This window comes from Grammomys surdaster, unplaced genomic scaffold, assembly GCF_004785775.1.
Source record: "Grammomys surdaster isolate TR1022 unplaced genomic scaffold, NIH_TR_1.0 341, whole genome shotgun sequence".
Lineage (NCBI taxonomy): Eukaryota > Metazoa > Chordata > Mammalia > Rodentia > Muridae > Grammomys > Grammomys surdaster.
The window spans coordinates 1,847,026-1,869,430 of NW_021604760.1; the positions used below are offsets into that span (position 1 = coordinate 1,847,026).

Consider the following 22,405-nt stretch of genomic DNA (forward strand, 5'->3'; position numbering starts at 1 on the left):
TAAATGTTATTCTATCCATATTGTCCATTTAGCTTTACCCACATTTAATATAGAGTTTATTTAGTTTATCTTTATTGTGTTCATGCCCTTCTTATTTTAAATGTATTTTTAAAAAAGCCTCCAAAAATTTTCCATATAGGATAACCTACCTAAATAACCTAATTTTTATATAAAAATAGTATTCATTTAATTCTGACATGCATTTTTGTTGCTCTCTAGTAGTTTATTGCTAAGATCTATATTTAAAGGTACAGGTCTCAATTTCATATGCTTAATTTTTTTATATTGTAAGAAGTCATGAATTAGTGACATGTCATTCTCTGTAATATAAAATTTTAAATAGGCTCAAATTTAGTAAAATGTATTTTAGATATGCTGTGACTAACCTAATTCATATTTTATTGTTTAACATTTATTAGATATTAAGCACATGCTAGACTCTATACAGAGATTGGTCTCATTTTACTTAATTTGTTTAATGAAATACATTATTAAATATATTAAGTTTTTTAGTCTCTTTGATTTTAATTTAACCAAAAGCTTTTACCCTAAAGCTATTGATATTGTGTTTGTTTTAACAAAATTTATGAAAGTCTATACATTTCTCTCAAGTTCTATAGTTTTTATATAGCAGATATATCTTCTTAATTAAAAAATAATAGCTTAGAGATTGCATATCTCTATGAAAATCTCAATAGATTTTAAGTTGATATATACTCAATTTCCATATTGAAATTAAATATGGACTTAAGGGAACATTTCTTTTGCCCATAAAAAGATTGGTCACATGATTTCACTTGACATTTATATGGGTAATTATCACATTATCGGTACTAGGTATGCTCTTTTTTAAAAAGTCAAACTGCAAGGATTTCTGAGGTGCAGGCAGTATCTAGTTCTTGACTTATGTGGTGACTACTGATTCACTCTAGTTATTAATTAAAGTGACATATGTTTCAATTTATTCTGATAGCTGTATATGTACACACACATACACACATACACACATACACACATACACACATCACATCTAGCAGCCTCAAAGCAGAAATTTGTTAAGGTCCTAATGAAATCACATTATTTGTAATCATACTCCAATCCCAATAAGTCTTCCGAATGGTTTAGAAATAAGAAACCCTAATTATTATCAGATATTATAAGTTCCAAATTAGAAAATGTAACTTACAAAGTAATTTAAAATTCAGATGAGATCATGACCTCCTTTATTTTTCCCGCTTTTAAAATATTGTTCAAAATGTAATAGGAAATTTTAATAACATTTAAAAGACATTTCTACTTGCTTCTTAATATACTTTATATTAAATCCCAAACCCATTTACTTAGACTTTGCATGTTCAAATCTTACAGCTCGAATGTGGAGGTCAGAGGGCAATTTCTACACATAAACTCTTGCCTTCCATCTTATTTCACTTGTTTCTGCTGCTGGGCCATGTTCTCTAAGCTGGCTGGCATGTGAGCTTCAAAGCGATTCTCTTGTCTCTGCCTCCCATCTTTGGTAGGGGTTCTGGGGTTACGGATGTGCACCACCACACTTGACCTTTTATATATGTATTCCTGGGACTGAACTCAAGATTGTCAGGGTTGTGTGACAAGCACTTTTACCCACTGAATCACCTTTTCAACCCTGCAGACCCTTATTGGGATTTTAAAACCATTCATTAAGTACATACCCATTTTTCTTCCCATGTTTTAGCAGCTCTTGTCTTCCTTCCATACTTCATCTTGCAGTGCCCTGGCTGACTTTGATGTTTGGTCCTTCTGCCTCCACCTTAAGAGTACTAGGATCGTGGGCATGTGCCACCATCCCCAGCTCAAGTTAATTATTTCATGTAACTTGTTTAAAACAGTAGCCAGCCCTAATAAGGGCTGTATGTTAAACATTGTCGTTATCATCATTAATTGTGCTTTCAAGCCTTATCTAACTGAAAGCTTTTTTTCAATAGTTAAGAAAAAGTTTACCTGAATCCCTACCAGAAACTTCAAATACAATTCTGAATGTAGTCCAGATTCAGTGATGACACATGTATAATCAGTGTTTTGTAAAGCTGTTCTTAAAAAGAGTCAAGAACACAAATGTTAAAACATGTATGTAACCTAGAAAGAAAAATAATGATATGACTCCTTAACCCTTTGTGTATATTGGGGTGGGTGTTGTTATTGTTGTTTGGTTTGTTTATTTGGTTTGACTTGGTTTGGTTTGGTTGTTTGGTTTGGTTTGGTTTGGTTTGGTTTGGTTTGGTTTGGTGGTTTGGTTTGGTTTGGTTTGGTTTGGTTTTTCAGGACAGGATCTTTCTGTGTAGACCTGTTGTCCTGGAGCTCACTCTGTAGACTAGGTTGGCCGTGACCTCAGTGATCTGCTTGCCCCTTGCCTCCCAATTGCTGAGATTAAAGGTGTGTGCCACCAAGCAAGGAATAATATTGTGTTCACTTTTTAAGAAGAATATAGTGAAGAAAGAACTATTAACTGAAAATGTTATTTTGGATGATATTTATAAAATCCTATTTAGCAATTGAAAAGTACTTGAAGACCTAAGAAAACTAAGAATTTTATTGATCCACATATTATTTGGCAGCAATAAAAATATTTAGAAAGGCATTGAACAGCTGGGCGGTGGTGGCGCACGCCTTTAATCCCAGCACTTGGGAGGCAGAGGCAGGCGGATTTCTGAGTTCGAGAGTTCGAGGCTAGCCTGGTCTACAGAGTGAGTTCCAGGACAGCCAGGGCTACACAGAGAAACTCTGTCTCGAAAAAAAAAAGAAAGAAAGAAAGAAAGAAAGAAAGGAAGAAAGAAAGAAAGAAAGGAAGAAAGAAAGAAAGAAAGAAAGAAAGAAAAGAAAGGCATTGAACACCTAATAAAAATTCTACGAAAATAATACAGGCTGACACTGGCTTCTGGGGCTAAAATGTGGAAATGAACTACAAGTTGAGGAAGCAATCTTAATATTTGATTTGGAGCTTTACTGCATATAGATACCATAGTATCAAATTCAGGAAATTAACTTTTGGTTAGGATTTTTTTTTAAATAAAGGAAATGGAAAAACGAAATCGGGTACTTTTTCCTTTCCTACCTCCTTTTGTTTCTCCCCTTACTCCTGATTCAGCATTTAGCAATCTAGTTCATCTCTTTGTTCTTGGCTTGGTTTTTCTATGCTGTGTCAGGCCATGCATGTCTGACTAGCCTCAATCCTTCCCACTCTGTCTTTCAAGTGCTGGAATTACAGGGAGCAAAAATTTGGCAAGTCAGTCGATTAAAATTTGGCGAATTGTCTCCTTAACTTTGTGTTCTTTTCCCATACAGGAACAAGAAAGCCGAGTAACTTGAGCTCATCTGCAAGACAGGAGTCCACAGTGAAAGGCAGTGATGGGTGAGTTTGCTTTCAAAACCACTGTCACTGACAACTTAAGAAAAGTCATTTGTCTTTGTAAATTAACAGTTTATAAGTGGGCTGAGTTACTCTATCTATACATTTATTTATATGATTTTCTTTTTTTAACACTGTCATTAAGAAAAGCATTTGTGGTGTCTTGCAGTGCTCATGTGGTGGAAATATAGAATGCTTTAATTTTAATTCATCGAGCCTAGGTCTGGTCTGGTGTGTGATACACCAATTTAGGGTCAAGCTAAGGAAACCTCCATTTCAGAGTCACACAGAGAAGAATCATAAAGTCCTAAGCATGAGGAGGTAAGGCAGTAGTGCGCAGGCTCTAAGGAGCCCCAGTGATGAACCAACACCAGCCATATTCACACTGACCTACCACTGATGCCTGTGAAGTAAGTCATAGGGATAATATTTATATATTTATATATCTCACACCGAAGTGATTGAAGGTGGCTCATAAGTTTATCTCATGTACCAAGTGATTTCTGTGTGTCATATTCTGTGATGAACAAAATGAAGTTTTAACCACTTAGAGCTCATGGTCTTCTGTTGTAAGTTAACATATCCTCCTCAACTTAGTTGAAATTAGTTGTGTTTAAAAAATGTTTTCAGAATCATTTATATGGAGCTGAGATGCATTTTCCATGTAATAGTGTTAGAATCTGTAGTTTAGAACTTAAGATCAGATGTCTTTTATTTCATAATGTAAGTCACTAGTATTAGTTACTGAATGCTGTGTAAAACACTGTAGTAAAGGTAAGTCCTCTGGGAAGCCTTGCCTAGGGTCTCTTACAGCACTTTATTACTTACTTTAGGACTTCCTTTCCCTAATAACAAAGTCTATCCCCCAACACCAAATATGGTCAAATACTATATTTGCAAAGCACTGCTCTTTAAAATGTTTTATTACATTTATCTATTGAGTGTGGTGTGTGTGTGTGTGTGTGTGTGTCTTGTGAGTCTGTGTGTCCAGGACTCAGTTCTCTCCTTCCACCATGAGGGTCTTAGGGACTGAACAGGGATCTAAGCCATCAGACTGTTGGCAGGCACCTTTATCCACTGAGCCATGCTACCAACCCTGCAAGGTGTTTTTACTCTCTTTTTCCTTCTCTCTCTTTTTTTTTAAATAACATTTTTAAAAGGTTTGTTCATTTTTATTTTATGTATATAAGTGTTCTGTCTTCGTGTGTAGAAGGTCACTTGGAGAGTAGATGCCAGCAGGGGCCTCCAGATACTCTGGAACTGAGGTCATGGATGTGCGCAGCCATGTGGGTGCTGAGAACTTAACCTGAGTCCTCTGCAGTACTAGCAATGCTCTTAACCACTGAGCTATCTCTCCAGCCCCACACGTCCTCTAATTAAGAATCCTAGTTCCTTAATGAAGCTGATCTTTACTAGGTGTTAAATATTTAACCATGAAAATAGGCAACATATGTAAATAGCAAAGATCTGAAATTATGTAGGAGGATGTGCAGTAAAAGCAAGCAGCATGTAACGATTCTAGATCACTGATAGCAGTGTATTTGAAAGTAGATGGGTGCTAAGCCCAGTGGATCTCAGATACAAATGTAAAATGAAGCAGAGTTAGAAGAAACAGTACACAGTGGGAGAGGAAAGGGTTGACAAAGGTGATAGCATATAAGCAAGCCCAACCGTAGATAACTGCCCCAAGCTGGCTTCAACTGCCTTCGTTTCCTGTACTTCACTCCTTACCTTTCTTCTGAGGTCATTACATTCTTTTTTTTTCTTTTCATTTATTGGATATTTTATTTATTTACATTTTAGATGTTATCCCCTTTCCCCCTCAGAAACTCCCCTCCTTCTGCTTCTATGAGGGTGTGCCCCCATCCACCCACCTACTCCCACCTCCCCGTCCTTGAATTCCCCCACACTGGGGTGTCCAGCCTTCACATGACCAAGGACCTCCTCTCCCACCAATGCCCAACAAGCCCATCCTCTCCTACATATACAGCTGGAGCCATGGGTCCCTCTCTATGTGCTCCCAGGCTGGTGGTTTAGACCCTGGGAGCTCTGGTTGGTCGCTACTGTTACTCTCTCCATGGGGCTGCAAACCCTTTCAGCTCCTTCAGTCTTCTCTCTAACTCCTCCATTGGGAACCCTGTGATCAGATCAATGGTTAGCTGTAAGCATCCACCACTGTATTTGTCAGGCTCTGGCAGACCTCTAAGGAGACAGCTATATCAGGCTCCTGTCAGCATGCACTTCCTGGTATCCACATCAGCGTCTACCTTTGGTGACTGCACATTGGATAGATACCCAGGTGGGGCAGTCTCCGGACAGCCCAGCCTTCAGTTTCTGTTCCACACTTTGTCTCTATACTTGTTCCCATGAGTATTTTGTTACTCCTTCTAAGAAGGATCGAAGCACCGACACCTTGGTCTTCCTTCTTCATGAGCTTCATGTGGTCTACGAGTTGTATCTTGGGTATTGCAAGCTTTTGGGCTAATATCCACTTACCAATAAGTGCATACCATGTGTGTTCTTTTGTGATTGGGTTACCTCACTCAGGATGATATTTTCTAGTTCAATCCATTTACCTAAGAATTTCTCAAATTCATTGTTTTTAATAGCTGAGTAATACTCCATTGTGTAAATATACCACATTTTCTGTATCCATTCCTCTGTTGAAGGACATCTGGGTTCTTTCCAGCTTCTGGCTATTGTAAATAACCAGCTGCTATGAACATAGTGGAGCATGTGTCCTTGTTATATGTTGGAGCATCTTTGGGGTATATGCCCAGGAGTGGTATAGCTGTGTCTTCAGGTAATACTATGTCCAATTTTCTGAGCAACTGCCAGACTGATTTCCAGAGTGGTTGTACCTACCAGCTTGCAATCCCACCAACAATGGAGGAGTGTTCCTCTTTCTCCACATCTTTGCCAACATCTGCTATCACCTGAGTTTTTGATCTTAGCCATTTTGACAGGTGTGAAGTGAAATCTCACTGCTGCCTATTTGATGTCAGCCTGGTCTTCAAAGCCATTTCCAAGATAACGAAAGTTACATTTTGGTACCCTTTCTCAAAAATAAAAACTCTTATTCCCCAAAAAAGCTTGTTATGTTAAGAAAGCATGATTTAAACCAATGGTTCTCAACCTTCCGAATGCTGTGACCCTTTAATACAGTTCCTCATGCTGTGGTGATCCCCATAAAATTATTTTCATTGCTATTCTATAACTCCAAGTTCACTGCTGTGATGAATTGTAATGTAAATATCTAATATGTGATCTCCCCAAAGGAGTTATAACCCACAAGTTGAGAATCACTGATTTAAACTTATAAAAACTTCAATAAAGTTTATTTTCTTCACACTAAACTATGCAAGCCATTATTTTTAAGCTTCACAGTCTGAGACCATGGTAAGTGAACTTTGGAATATTAACTCAAGAAGGCATGTATAGAGAGAAAAAAGACATCTATCCCAGCTCACTCATAGGTGGGGATGAAAGAGAAGTGAGAGCAAGGTCTTTGGAGGATGGTTGATAACGTATATTGTGTCTATCTAAGAATGGCAAAATGACAGGGGAGCACTGACATACGTGGCCCCTTTAACATGGAAAGAAAGTGCTAGGGAGCAGAATCTGTCTCTTGGAATAGAAGCACAGCTCTGTGACCTGAGACACTCACAGTCTTATTCTTGGTAATTATATTTGTTTTTCACTCCTAGATTCATGATATTGCTATCTAAAATTGAGAGATCATCAGAGAAAACCATGGAGATAATGAAAAATTTAAGTAGTATACAGGTTTGCACTTTTTCTTACATATAATTTTCATACCCCCACTATCTGTTTTGAAAAAGGAAAGAAAGAGCCTATATTTAAGAATCCACTCCAGTCAAGAGTTTGCAGGGTATATATTTAATTTATTTCTCACGGGAAGCTCCTTAGTTATAATATGTAATGATTAACGATAATATTTTAGTTCTAGCTGACTTTTCACATTAAAAAGTAATTTTGTAGATTATGAGATTATGTTAGAGGGTTTTTTTGTTTTGTTGTTGTTGGTGGTGGTGGTTGGTTGAGACAGGGTCTCACTATGTAGCTCCGGCTGTTCTAGAAGTCACTATGTAGATCTGCCTTGCCTTGAACACAGAAATCTGCCTGCTTCTGCCTCCCAAGTGCTAGAATTAAAGATGTGAGCCACCATGTACACCATATTTACCTGCTCATAACTGAGCATGGTGATGTACTCCCTGAATTCCAGCATTTAAAAGGCAGAGGGTGGCAGAGCTTTGGAGTGTGAGGCCAGCCTCTTCTACATAGAGACATTCTATCTCAAACCTTTACCATCCCCACAACCCCACAAAAAAAAAAAAACAAAATTAGTATTATAGTCATTATAGGGCTTGTAATACTTGACTTACCAGGGAAACTCAAAATTCCTAGTTCAAGATCTTCTAAATGAAGAAGACAGTCTATTATATTTCCTTTGTAAATAATCTCTTAGTTGTAGAGAACTTATTTAACTCATTAAAATAGTTTTCTTTCAGGCTTTGGAGGGCAACAGAAAACTTGAAGATCTCATTGGTGTTTCCCTAGCACCATGCTCCTTAAAAAGAGAAGTGAGGAAGACGAGAGAACTACGTAAGAAAAATTAATGTGTTTTTAAAGTTTCTTTTAATTTATGTATTTTATGTATATGGGTGTTTTGTCTGCCTACTCAAAGAGGGCATCGGGTTCCATTATAGACGGTTGTAACCTACCATGTGAGTGCTGGGAATTGAACTCAGGGCCTTGGGAAGAGCAGCCAATGCTCTTAACTGCTGAGACATTTCTTCCAACACCTGGATTTTTAATGTTAGTAATTTTAGAGAGAAACCTTTCGATGTTTCTCAAGGTTCAGTTTGATAGGTCACACATATCTTAAAGCTGTCCACATAGAAGTACTGTTAGCATCTTTAGATGACATGTGTTCTTTAACAGGATGTGTTGCTTTATGGCTTCCTCTTGAATTCAGAAGACAAGATTGCTCAGGAGAGACTGCTAGCAGGCTTCCTTTATACTAAGCTCATTTTTAAAGTGAGATAGTAAGAGGGCACTTACTTACATTGTGCTTGATACCTATAGGATGTATTGCTTTGATTACTCTTTTTTCTACAGAGTTGCCTTTTCCAAACAATGAGAAATTATTAATTCATATTCGGTGTCTGTGTGTTCATAGCCAGACTGTACTGGAATTCACTGTGTCCCCCAGGCTGTTCTTGAAGTCACAGCAATGCTCTCTTTTCAGCCTCCTGAATGTTGGGATTACAGGTGTGCACCAACCATGCCCAAGTATTTTATGTAAAGTCTTAAAAAAAAGATTGTGTGTATTTGTGTTTGAGATCATACATTCAAGTGTGCACACCAGTGTGCAGGCACGGAGTGTCTTATGACTGCCTGATCCTGTGAATCAGTATTTCTTCTTGAGCCTGGAACTTACATTTTCTCATCTAAGCAGGACTCTAGCACGTCTTAGGGATCTTCCTGTCATCAGCCTACTTAAGTCTGGGATTCCAGTCATGCACAAGATTTCCAGCTTAGTAAATGAGTACAGAGACCCAAATTCTAACTCTCACAATTGCTTAGCATGCTATCTTAAGCACTGTGCCATCTCTACAGCCCCTTATGTTACTTTGTAATATGAGGGTATTTTTTTCTCTTTTAGTGACAAAAGTAATAAAACAAAAGCTGTTTGAAAAGAAAAATTCAAGAATTCCTCCCAAAGGTAGGATTGTAGTGTTTTAGTTTATTACATAAAAACTGTTTTCTTAGGCTGGAAAGATGGCTCATCAGCTGAAAGCATTTGCCACTTCTGCAGAGGATCTGGTTTTGGTTCTTTACAACCCATGTGGGGGCTTACAACCTGTAATTCCTGGAGATTCCATGCCTTCTTCTTCCCTACACAGGCACCAGGCACACATGGTCTTCAGACTTACATGTAGGCAAAACCTCATGCACATAAAATAAAATAAAATAAAATAAAATAAAATAAAATAAAATAAATGTGTTTTAGAAAAGGAGAAGTGCAAAAAAAGAGGAGTAGTTTCATAATCATCTCATGAACTAAGATCTTGTGTGTGTGTGTATGTAGAGATTTATCCATCTTTTAATTTTTCCAATTTATAGAAATGTAAGTATTTAAGGTATATCCTATTGACTTTCTGAATTCCATCAGTGTTTCTTATACTGGTGGCCCTAATCTACACCATTATGTTATCTATTTGATCTAATTTTTTAAAGTAGTTATAAATTCTCTTAATAGAACTGTTTTCATAGGGCTTTTTTGTATGTGCTTTTAATTTCATCCAATTCTTGGAATTTTTTAATTTCCTTTTTGATTCCTTCAGTGATCCGCTCATCACTCAGCAGTGTGTCATCCAGTCTGTGTGTTTGTATAGGTTCTATAGTTTTCGCCTTATCCCACTGTGGTCAGATAACATACAAGAAATTATCTCAGCTTGCTTTTGTTATTGTTGTTATTGTTTCAACTTGCTTTGTATTGTAGTATATAATCTATTTTTAGAGAAAGTTCTATCTTATATTGTGAAGAATGTGTATTATTCATTGTTTGGTTGGAATCTTCTGAAGTGTCTGCTAGGTTCATCTGTGATCTCATTTAACTCACAAATTTTTCTTGTTTATTTTTTTTATCAGGGTGCTGATGAAAGTAGGTTGTTGATGTTGTCCAGTGTGGTGGCTTGAATAGGAATGGCACCCATAGCCTCAGATATCTGAATGCTTGGTCATTAGTGAGTGGCAGTACTTGACAGGGATTAGGAGGTGTGGCCTTGTTGGAGGAATCACTGGGCTTTGAGGTTTTAGAAGCCCAGGCTGGGCCCAGTGGCTCTTTTTCTTCCTGCTGCCTGCTGATCCTGATGTGGAACTCTCAGATACGTCTCTAGCATCATATCTGCCAACATATACCATGATGGTATTGAACTAAACCTCTGAAACTCTAAGCCAGTCCCAATTAAATGCTTTCTTGCTGTGGCCATGGTGTCTCTTCACAGAAACAGAATATTGACTAAGACACCCACTATTAATGTAGTGGGATTCATCTGATCTCCACATGGAGTAGTATTTCATTTGTGAAATAAGTCCACACATGACCAGTGCACATGAGCTCAAAATGGCAATGTCCTCTTGGTGGATTGTTGCTTTAATCAGTATAATCTTCCTTCTCTCTTCTAATTTTGCTTTGAAGTCAGTGTGTCAGATATTAGAACAATATCTACTTATTTCCTAGTTTCATTTCTCCAAATATGTTTTTGTATTCTTTCACTTTAAAGTCATATCTGGCCCTTTTCTTTTGTCTTGTTTTGTCCATGTGTGATATGCATGCATGTGTGTATTCATTCACACAAACATATGTATACACGTGAGTGGTTTGACGTTGGCTGTCCTCCTTGATTGCTTTCCACCTAACATATATGGCAGGTCTCTTACTTGAAACCAGAGCTTGCCGGTTTGGCTAACCTAGCTAGGCAATTTTCTCTTGGGGTCTCTGTCTGTGTCTTCTGTACACAGGTGTTACAGGCGAGCCACCATACCCTCTTGGCATTTACATGAGTACTGGGAATCCAAACTCTGGTCTTCATGTTTGCACAGCAAGTGCTTTGTCCATTAAGCCTAAATATTAATCTTTGATAGTCAAGTGTATTCTTAGAGACAACAAACATATGGGTCCTGCTTTGTTATTCAACCTGCTAGTCTGTGTCTTTTGATTAAGGCATTGAAACCATTACTATTCAGAATTATTACTAAAAGGCATTTCAGGTGAGCCACCACATGCTCTTGGCATTTACGTGGGTATTAGGGATTGTATTTTATTTATTTATTTTTATATATATGAGAAGTACACTGTAGCTCTCTTCAGACACACCAGAAGAGGGCATCAGATCCCATTACAGATGGTTGTGAGCCACCATGTGGTTTCTGGGAATTGAACTCAGGACCTCTGGAATAGTCAGTGCTCTTAACCACTGAGCCATCTCTCCAGCCCCCAAACTATTGTATTTGCTGCCATTTTGTTGATTTTTTTGTTTTTGTTTTGTTTTTGTAGTGTTTGAGGTTTTCATAGTCTTTACTTGCTAAACTATTGTTCTAATGTGTTTTATTCTTTCCTGTAGCATCATGGATGAGTTTATCTTTGTTTCAATGGATTCCTCGTAGTATCTAGTGTCAAGCACTGGCCCTTGTGCATGGCCCAACTCCAATAGGTTGGGAGTAGGAGAGCTATAAGGTGCCAAGCTGTGTATCATGAAATCCTTTAGCCTGTTTGGACCATGAAAAGTGTTTCTTCTTCAACTATAGCAAACAGTTTCACTCTGTATAGTATTCTGAGTTAGTTTTATGCCTTTAACATGAAGTCTTTCTCCTTCCTCCATCTCATGATTTATAGACTTGGTCTTTTCATAGGGTCTTGTACATTATGTTTATCCTTTCTTATTGATTCATCTCTGTCATTTTCTGCATATTTCAATTCATTTCTCTTGTCTTCAGCCCTAGTATTCTGTTCTCCCCCTGTTCTGTTCTATCATTGGTGAGTCTATGGAGCTTCCTATTTGATGTAGTGAACTTTGAATTTCTTGCATTTTACTTCCTTTTTGTTTGTTTGGTTGGTTGGTTTGGTTTGGCTTTTTCATTCCACTTTCATATCCTGTATTGGCTTGTTTCTTTTTTGTTTTTGTTCATGCACATAATGTATATATGTGCACATAGCTGTGTATATTCATTTGAAGGTCAACACCAATTATCTTCCTCTGTCATGCTCCACCTCATTTTTTATTTTTATATTTATTTTATATGTATGGGCATTTGGCCTACATGTATGTGTGTGTGTGTACTACATGTGTGCAGTGTCCACAGAAGTCAGAAGAGGGGATTAGATCCCCTGGAACTGGAGGTACAGGTAATTGTGAGCCTTGTATAGGTGCTGGAAATCAAACCCAGTCCTCTGCTTGTACCCTTCACAAGTACTCTTCACTGCTGAGCCACCGCTCAACCCCTCTGGATTAGTTTTTGAGATGAGGCTTTTACTGAACCTGGAGTTCACTGATTTCCCAGACTGGCCAGTAAGCTCTTGGGTCTGCCTGTCTCTGCCCTTCAAGTCCTGGGAATTCAGACACCCCAGCACGCCATGTGTGGGTGTTAGGTGGCGCTGGACACCCCAGCACGCGTGGGTGTTAGGTGGCACTGGGGATTACACTGACTGAACCATCTACTGGCTCCACACTCCTTTATTTCTTTTAACTATTTGTGTTCTCTTATAATTCACTCAGGAGTTTGTGTCTTCTTTGAAATCTTTGAATAATTTATAATCACTCTTTTGAATTAAATCTTTGGTATTTCATATAATTCACTGCCATTAAAGGGTATTACTGTATTTTTGGAGGATTCATTATGCCTTGGATTTTCATGTGTCTTGTGTTTTTCCATTGAGACTTGCACATCTGGAGTTAAATCTTTGGTTGATTTTTTTTTCTTTCTAAATCACCCATTTCTTCATGTGAAGTGTTTGCAACATAGGAGAGTGACTGGGTTGTAGTAAGGTTATGATGTTGTTTTCTGCTAGATTCCAAATCTAGCTTAGTTAGTTAGACCCCTCAGCCCACATATTCAGGGCACTAGTTTTAATTCCTAAAATAGAAATTCCCTGAAGATAGAGTATTTGCAAAAGCAATACTATCAAAGATAGACCAGCCCACTGTGAAAATAGTAGTAATGGTCAAATTCAAAACAATCACATCCAAACCTTAGGAAGTAGAGGAGCACTGATGGTACTGTGTGCACTGCAGTGTTTGGTAGTGTGTGTGAGTGGGAGGGCACAGCAGTGAGACTAGTGGTTAGTACTGGCTGGACAAAGCAAAGAGGAGAAGAGAGGAAAGTCATAGAGGGACCAGCGAGGTCAGGAAGTCATGGGAGAGAAGCAGTTTTGGCTAAAGTTAGGATGAAACAAGAGGTAAAGAAATCCAAAAGGCAGTTGAAAACATCCCTCTCCTACAGGAGGCTGCAATAAGGAAACTACATGCAAACCAAGCTGTTATGTTCTTCTAGAAAGTCTATCAAAATAGATGGGAAAGAAGGTCTTGAAGTGGGAAAAGAGGGCAACAGAAGATAATTATTTTTTTCTAAGAAGAATGAAAGAAGCCCTAGCCAAAGCCTGCATGCTAGTCCTTGAATGCCCAGCCTAACCTGGGTGAGCATGGAAGAACAGTGAGTCTTCTGTGCCTGAAGCTCCCTGTCCCCCTGAATGGCTAGCCATCATTGCCTTTCCCAACCCATTACCACCTCAGTCTTGGATCTGGGGTCTAAGCATAATCTCAGAGTCATCTATATTCGTGGGGATACTATAACCTCAAGTGTGACACAGATCTCTGTAGAAGAACTGACCTCCATCTCCTGAGAAACTGGGGGCAGGGGCAGTATTGCCTCTCTATAACCCACTCTTGTCTAACCCACAGCATAAGAAGTGACAGCAAGCCAACCCCAGAATCTAAGTTCTCTTCCAGTCTTCTCCAGATTCCTACTTTTTATCACCTCACAGCATGGATGGGGACCCCAATATGAGCAGGAGGCTTGGGACATAGGAACATGGCAGTAGTCACTAAGGAATACCAAGTATATTGGGGACTTGTGTCTGTTCCTCTACAGACCCTGGCTCTCAGCAGATCCCACCTTGCTAAACAGGGAGTCTATCTGATTCAGGTCCTTCCTCGTGGTTTTGAAGTTTATTGATTGCTAGGTTTCTGCATATAGTCCCAGGGTACTTGGCTCTGAGGTTTCTGTAAGTGTGATTGATGGAGGGCCTGGAACTACCAAGCCACTAAACAGCAGTGGTCTTTTTTTAAATGCCATACTCAGGCTGCTCCTGCTGAGTGCTGCTTTGGTCAGGTGCCCAGCAGAGACCTCCTTGTTCTTTATGACTGAATAATACTGTGTTGTGTGTAGAAGAATGAGACTTTTAATATTGTGACATGAATGTCACTCAGCAGTCCCTGCCAGTGGAGCTGGCCCTTGACTAGTGATATTTTAGGCTAGCATCCTTAAGTGCAAGCAACAAGCATCTACTGAGTACTGGTAATTTCTGTGTTCCCAGTCCTAGGCTTAGCAGATCTTACAGCAATATTACTAGATCGTTATTTTCACTGTCACTATGAACAATAAACAAATACACAAAATTCATTAACTTGACCAAAGACACTGGCACTTAAGTTACAAAGCAGGGACTCAATCTAAAGGTCAGATGACTCAGAAAGTCTGGCCTTTCCATGATTTCATGTTTCTTCCACAAACAAGTGAACTCAGCTGGTCACCCTAGTTTTCAAATTATACATAAATATAAGTGACACTGGATCAACCAGTCTAATATGTTTGAGTGGGCTTAACTTGAACAATAGCCTTCAGTGGAAATAGCAGGTTCCAGTCAGATACAGAGGCCAGCTGCATTACACAGGGGTAACAACCAGGGCAAGACACCTCCAAAGCTCTTGTAGAGGGGTAAGCTCCGGTGCCTCCCACTGTATGCCAGAGTCTCACACAAGGGAGTGTTTACAAGGTTGGGATCTCCTCTCCTCCTTGAGCTTTTAATGGTTTCAGTGTGGTATGTCACAGATTCACTTTCCTAACCTCACAAGATTTAGATTATAATGTGACATTTATATGTTTATTATTTCCCTAGAAGAAGATCTTCTATATTTTCTGTGCCGATGATGTATTTTTTAAATTCCACACTCTCCTAGAAGTATTAATAGTTAAAACTGATATTTACCAAATTTTGAGAAATGAAGGAAAAGTTCTCAGATGATTAGTTAACAAAATTATTACATTTAATTCATCTATCGAGGGGTATAACATAGCACACTTGAAGGCGTCAGCAGGCAGATTACAGGAACCCCTCTATCATGTAACTCTTGAGGACCAATCTCAGGTTATCAGATTTTGGCAGCAAGGACCTTGACCCACTGAGCTATCTCACTAGCCCTCAAATAATTCTAAAGAACTTTCCAGAAGTATTAATAATACATGAGTAGAATCTTTGAGGGGGTTGGAAAGTAAGTATGTCATTCCTACAGTTATACACTGCACCTCAATTCTTTGTGCATTTATGCAAGAACAGCCTCCTAGCTATTGTGTTATTTTTAGACATACAGACTGAATTGTCCATTGTCAGGCTTCTACAGGGTTGGGTTTCTTTCATTCATAGAAGAAGTTGTACCACTAGATCATATTTTGAAATTTCTAGTAGGCATTAGTTATTTGTTGTGACTTAAATAAAAACTTAATTTAAAACCTGTTTTCATAATATGCATCAATATTGCCATGCCTAATTACCACTTATTTGCCCTGATAATTCTCCATTTCCTCTTGGCACAGCTACAGTAGCTCTTTGTGTTTTCTAAGGCTCTAAAAGTTCTTCATTTTCCAACTCATGGCCACGTGCTTCCTTGGAGTTTGAATCTGAGCTCTTGCACTTTACTGGATGCTTTCGCCGCCGCTGTCTCTGATTCCTACCATGCATATCTTCAGTATGGGGTTTTTGTGTTAAAGTTGTTAAAGATGGTACACAAACACTGAAGCAAACCCAGAGTTTTTCTTACTAAATTAACAGCTTTCATGTCTTCTTATCACATACTGATTTAAGAAACATTTGCTAATGTTCCAGCATCTCCGCCTGCTCCCTTGTGTGCTCCTTTGGAGATTGTCCTTTGAGTCTTACTGAGATTTTCTACTTTACTTTTTTTCTCTTATTATCCAGATTTGTTTAAATTTAAAAACATCTTGTGAATCTCCATAGCATCATAGTTTCTTTCAGTCAGCCCTTACATTGGGTACTGAACTTGTTTCATTTCTGTAATCATAAAAATGGAACAGGCCAGTTACCTGTTTCACTGTCAACAGCATGTACCTAAGGTGGCATTTAGGATGATGGTGGCATTTCTTCTTACCATCCCTCAGTTTCTTCTAAGAATTGTAACATTTCTGCTGTCCTTGCCCCTCCAAACCTTAGTGCTGGTTCCCTTTGCTCAGCACCACTTGCAGTGGCTACTACAGGAAGAGGAGAATCCGTGTGACGCTCCAGGGAGAAGTAAACAGGCACCTGGCAGGTCCTGTGTGGGAGGCTTCATGGAACTAAGAGAAACCTGAAGAGGTCACTCACTCTTTAATAAGAACTAGACCTATGGATCAGAATGCCTTGCTAGACTATGTGAACAACAGGCTCTCTCTTCTGCTAAACTCAAAGTTCTTAAACAAAGGAAGGCTTCTTTTGGTTACTCAGGATATAAGACTAAGTTCACTTTCCTTAATAATATTGGCTTTATGACTATTAGGAAAATAATGAAATGAAAGACTCCTTTTCTATTAGATTTAGATGTGAATTTTCATAATTATTTTAAATTTGTTATGCTGAAGATCTAAGACATCTGACTGTTCAGGAGTCTGAGACTGGTGATGGATATCACACTATGATCACATGGTGAGGCATGAAATGTATTTGCTTTACACAATCAACCCTATTAAAAACAACCTCATACAGATATTCCTTAGTCAATAGATGGCATTCTGTAGCACTTGGCATTTTCATTTTTTTCTAGAGATATTAAAAAATGCCACCATTGTTTGTCTGTGACGAGCACTTCCAGTAAACAAAATGTTTTTGAAAAGAATGTAAGCAAATTGTAGAACAGCTGCCAAGATAAGAAATCAAGAGACTCAGTTTCAGTCCAAAACACATTTTATGTTTTGAGAATAACTGTGTAGGTTGCAGAATGCATATTTCAAATGCTGCATAACCATCTGAACTTTATAATGTTCAAAAAAGTTGATTGTTTCAGCTATTTATAATAGAAACTATTTCAGAACTTCTAGCTCTAGTCTTCTGAAAAATTCCCAGACTGTGTTTTTCTTTAGTTAACTTGCATTGTAAAATTCATGTTGGCTACAGGATTCTGAAGCTATCACATCCTTTAGGCTACAGGGCAAGCGGACCCCTGTGCTGACACCATAAAGTAGTTTGATGTGGCCTTGCCACCATTCTAGCCACCACTGGGGTATTTTTTTAACCAAATGTTACACATCTCACAATTCAGTCTTGAAAAAATACTTATTATGTTAGCCAAATACTTTGACTTCTTGAGACTACTGCCCTCTTGGCATTTCATCTTTGATCTTAAATATTGTGCAGCATCTTTTTTTTTTCCTCAAATGCTTTAGTTTTAAAAGCACTCAGATTTGAGTTGGAATTCTCTTTAAAATTCCCCTCTGCGATTTCATGGATTTATTTGGAGATAGCTGTTAATTTTGATATCACAGATACGCATTAATGTACATTGTAGCCCTCAGTCCTTCATGCGGACTCATTGTTGTGCATGCTGTCCAGGGTCAGACCTCTCTGTTGACAGTGTTAGAGTTCTTGCTTTTCGCCCATCATCATTGTTCGGGGACTACGACCAACTGATGAGAATGCCGACTCAAGATTTGTCTTGAATGTAAGGAAAGCGGAACAGGGTTATTACTTTTCAAAGCCTTTTACATAATTTTCTTCCATGATTTAAATTTTTATACTTTACTTAAAGTATGATAATTTTTCTTTTGAAAGAAATCTGTAGCAAATGTTATACTTTTGGACTCACTTAATAGCAATTATGTGTTTAAAAGGTGTAAATAACTTGCAAGCAGACAGTACAAATATCCAGGTGTTCTTATGTGCTGATGACAACAAAATTGAAAAGAAAGACTGTAATAATTCTGACTGGTTTTCTCTGCAGAAGATATTGATTATTTGTGTGTGGTGAGAGATTTGGAAAATTCAATTAAAGGAGTTGTGCAAAGGTTTCATAAATTTCCCTTCTACAGCGTGTACACAGACATTGTTGCCTTTTAAATCAATGCAGCACTTCACAATATATTTTCTTTGAAACATAAAAATAAATAACATTTAAACAGTTCTGCTTACTACAGAAACAAATTTTATTTTCTGTGAAGCATTTAGTCATGTGCTACCACTGACTCAGACCCATTTGCCAGCTGTAACAAATTTTATAGACACTTCCCTGGAGACATAGCTCACGTACTATGAATTTTTAAATGAACAAATGGTGAAGAAGGGGTGTCAGCAATATAAAAATTGATCAGTTAAAAGATAAAAGCATAAGTAAAGAGATTTGTATGGTGGCCTTAATAGGTTTTATTAAATAAAAATACTATAAAAAGACAGTAATGAATAGACTAAGGACTGACTGTTCTTGAGGAGGAGAAGAATTATCCTGGCACATTTATAGAAATTGGTTTTTTGTTGCCTGACAGGTGAACATTTTCCATTTTAACCCTGAAAAGCAGTCAGAAAAACTAACCCCATGGCCAGGACTCACATCATACTGCTCCGTGGCATACATGCTTTAGACACCTAAGTAACAAAGTATATTTGCATTATTATATAGCTAATTATGTTAGGTGCTTTGCTGTCTAGCAAAGACTCAAAAGAGGAGGGAGGTCATTTGTATTCTCACTTAGCTACAGTCCACGGAATGCCTGGACTCCTGCAGCTTTCCTTCTCATGAACTGCTCTTCTTCCTTCTCCGCCTCCAAGTCCCCTGCTTATCTCACTGTAAAGTCAGTCTCAAATGGGCCATCCTCTGGGAAGCTCACCATTCTCCTAGGCGAAGCACAGTTGTTTTATGTCATAGACTCCCATGGTCCTTGTCAACTGTTAATTGTGTTTGTGTAGTGCATTGTCACTCGGATTACTGGCCTTCTTGTGGACTCCTCTGTGTTACAACCCCAGAGCCTCACCCAGCATCTGGAGAGAGAGGGCTGGGGTGTAACTACAGTAGAGCATCTACACAGAACCCTTATGTAGTACATAATGAGTGAATGGATGGATAAATGTCCAGTCTAAGAATTGTTTAAATATTATCTATCAAAGCTAGATGCCTTGTAGCACAAGAAATGTTGCCTGATTCCAAGAATTATCTAAATATTTTCAAACACTTAAATTTTTTTTTGGTTTTGGTGGGTTGGTTGATGTGTTTTTGAGACAAGGTCTCACTGTGTAGTCCTGGCTAACCTAGAACTTGCTATGTAGATCAGACTGGCCTCAAACTCACAGAGATCCACTTGCCTCTGCCTCCCGAGTACTGTAATTAAAGTTCAAATACTTATGGTTGCCCTCTTTATGTCCTTCATTAATTTAATGTTTATAGAATGCCTGTTATGAATTAGTCTTCTGGCCTTAGGGATGCCAACAAAACAACAAAACATGACAGACCTCATCCTGCCCTCAGGAACATAAGAGTCCAGCACAAAGGGCAGGTAACCATAGTGAAGTGTGAAAGAATAGCATCAGCATCACACTGATACTCTTTGGTATGATGTACAAGGCATATAACAGACTTCCTGGCTATTATCATTTTAAGATGTATATTCTGAAGTAGAGCCTATGAGACATTAAAATAAAAATTATAAAACCCAAACTTAAATAAAATAAAACTTTTTAAAAAGATTTATCTATTTTGATTTTACATGTATTGGTGTTTTCCTGACATGTAAATGCACCTCATGCATGCAGTACCCACAGGATACTGAAGAGGGAGTCCAAGCCCTTAGAGCTGGAGCTGCAGATGGTTGTAAGCTGCCTTATGAGTGCTCAGAGCCAAACCTGGGTCTTCCCAAGAGCAGTCAGTGCTCTTAACTGCTGCACCATCTCTCCAGCCCCCAACTTTATGCTAATTTCACTTGACTCAATATTTACTCTTGTATCCTATAGTGTGACAAGTTATTTTCAAGTGTTTTCTGAAAAAAAAAATCTCTTTTTTTCATATAGAACATCATCTTGACAGCTTTGAATTCCTTAAAGCCATTTTGAACTGAGGTAATGTCTTGCTTCTCTAACTCAGCTAACCTTGTTAAATTTCACTGTTTTGTTCATGTAAAAGCCTTTTACTTACACTGTAAGATTTTATTAATTAGTTATAGCTTTTCTTTAAAGCAATTATATTGTTTTGTAACAATAACCTTTTTCTAGTAGCTAAGTGTAACATAAAGACTGTATCACCGCCAGACAGTGGTGGCGCATGCCTTTAATCTCAGCACTTGGGAGGCAGGTGGATTTCTGAGTTCAAGGCCAGCTTAGTCTACAGAGTGTGTTTCAGGACAACCAGGGCTATACAGAGAAACCCTGTCTCGAACCTCCCCCCACCCACACACACACAAAAAAAAGACTATATCACCATGTCATGCTATGATGTGTTCAGAACTTCATTAGATGGAATAGCCTTGCTTGCTTTGGGCATTTACTTCATCTCATCCACTCCTCTGGCTGGCTCATCCTAGTGAAGAGAGCTTCCATCCCAAGAGTAGATCACAGCCTCAGGGGCCATGCTGTTTCAAGTATAGTTACGTCATCACTTCTCCCTTGGTTGTTCTTCATGCTTCCTTTCTAGGGTTTATAGCACTCAACTCAGCTAAAAAACTGAAAACACATTCAGAAGTGATATGATCTAAAAGCACTTTAGACGCTAGGACAAACAAAATTTTTGAGCTATACTAAATCACACAAGTTCAGCCTCTTCGTTCTAGGGTTCTGACCTGCTGCACAAATACTATAATTCTAACGCGGATCACAGTATCAGCTTGGAGAAACAGATAATGTCCAGTAGGGCAAGGCTCTCTGGCACAAAAACATTAGCAGTTAACATGGACCAGGTCTTAAAGCATAGTGGAGTCCACTGGAATCCATATGGACTCTAACCTTGAACTCCACGTACTGCCTTAAACTAGAGGCAAAAGCTTAATTTCTAAGTCTCTGAAGACCACAGAGCTGCCTTCTGCTCATGACTGCAGCTGGGTGGCAAGGACAGGGGAGTCTCCTGACCACATGAGACAGGAAGCACAAAGGCCTATGAACTTGAAATAGGCAGTGATAGTGAAACTACACATGAGAAAGAATGGTGTGTAAAATTAATGACCTATAATATCAGTAAAATGTAGGCCAGTAAATGTTCTGGATTCTGCCTTTCATGAGGTGTAGAGCCAAGGAAAAGTTGATAATGGTTATAAACATTGCTTTCTGCTGTGAGTACCAGTGAAGAAAAAGCAGTGTTAGAAAATTCACAACAGACATACATCGACTGGAGAAAGTGTGACAAGGTAGTTAGAGTCGGAGGACTTCACACCAACTCTCGCCTAGTGTAGTGCACACAGCTGCAGCCTCAGCTTGGGCTTTACAGCTTCGAGGATGTCTTAAAGGTGGGTGGGGCTACCCTACTAATTTACTTTACATCACCTCTATTCAGGAGCCACTTACACTCTAGTGACAGATGCCATGTACTTACCAAATGGATGAACTGAAAACCTGCTTTTGGTTTCTCCTTTTTTAAAATAATAATAATAATAATAATACAGGGTTCCATGATATAGCCAGGCCTGACTTCAGCCCTCCCCCTTCACCTGAATGCTGAAATGATGGGCATGTACAACCATATATGGCTCCAAAAACATGGGAAATTTCGATAGGTTGAATAAATATGCAGAAGGAAGTATGTAAGCCCAAAATATCAGGAAGCGAGACTAAGAGGAAGGGTTCAGGCAACACAGTCATCAGGCTCAGATAATCAGATGGTCCAGCAGCAGAGACTGTAAGACAGCAAGTGTCTCAAGAATGCCTTAGACTATGTGGTTACTATGAACGAGGTACACTGCCACACCTGTTGTGCATAACATAAATCTTACTAAGTTTTCTCCTTGGTCCTGGATTTGACCTCAAAATCTTTTTTAGTATTTCTCCCAACAACCAGAGTTAACTAATGAAAACTTTTTTTTTGCAGTGTTGTGTCTGGCATTAGAAAAAAAAATAATAGCTTTTTAAAATCCAAAGATGTCCAATGCCAACTCTACTATCTAGTTATGACCCTATACATGCCCTAGGTTCCCCTCATACTGGATTTTAAGTGAGGATTGTGATATTACTTTGTAAGAGTGAATTGAACTATTAGCCTA

General features: G+C 38.5%; 1 protein-coding gene across 4 annotated transcripts in view; it reads left to right on the forward strand.

The window, feature by feature from the left end:
• The window catches only part of Itgb3bp (integrin subunit beta 3 binding protein), a 49,297-nt gene that overhangs the window by 25,458 nt on the left and 1,434 nt on the right, over positions 1-22,405 (forward strand). For 2 of the 4 annotated variants that reach the window (XM_028778764.1, XM_028778763.1), the window contains exons 4-7: positions 3,322-3,388; positions 7,093-7,171; positions 7,918-8,011; positions 9,075-9,134. In XM_028778764.1, the coding sequence (XP_028634597.1) occupies positions 3,322-3,388; positions 7,093-7,171; positions 7,918-8,011; positions 9,075-9,134 (300 nt within the window). Of the gene's footprint in view, positions 1-3,321; positions 3,389-7,092; positions 7,172-7,917; positions 8,012-9,074; positions 9,135-20,231; positions 20,280-22,405 lie in introns of all 4 variants that reach the window. The other 2 variants (XM_028778766.1, XM_028778765.1) reach the window with 2 other exon arrangements.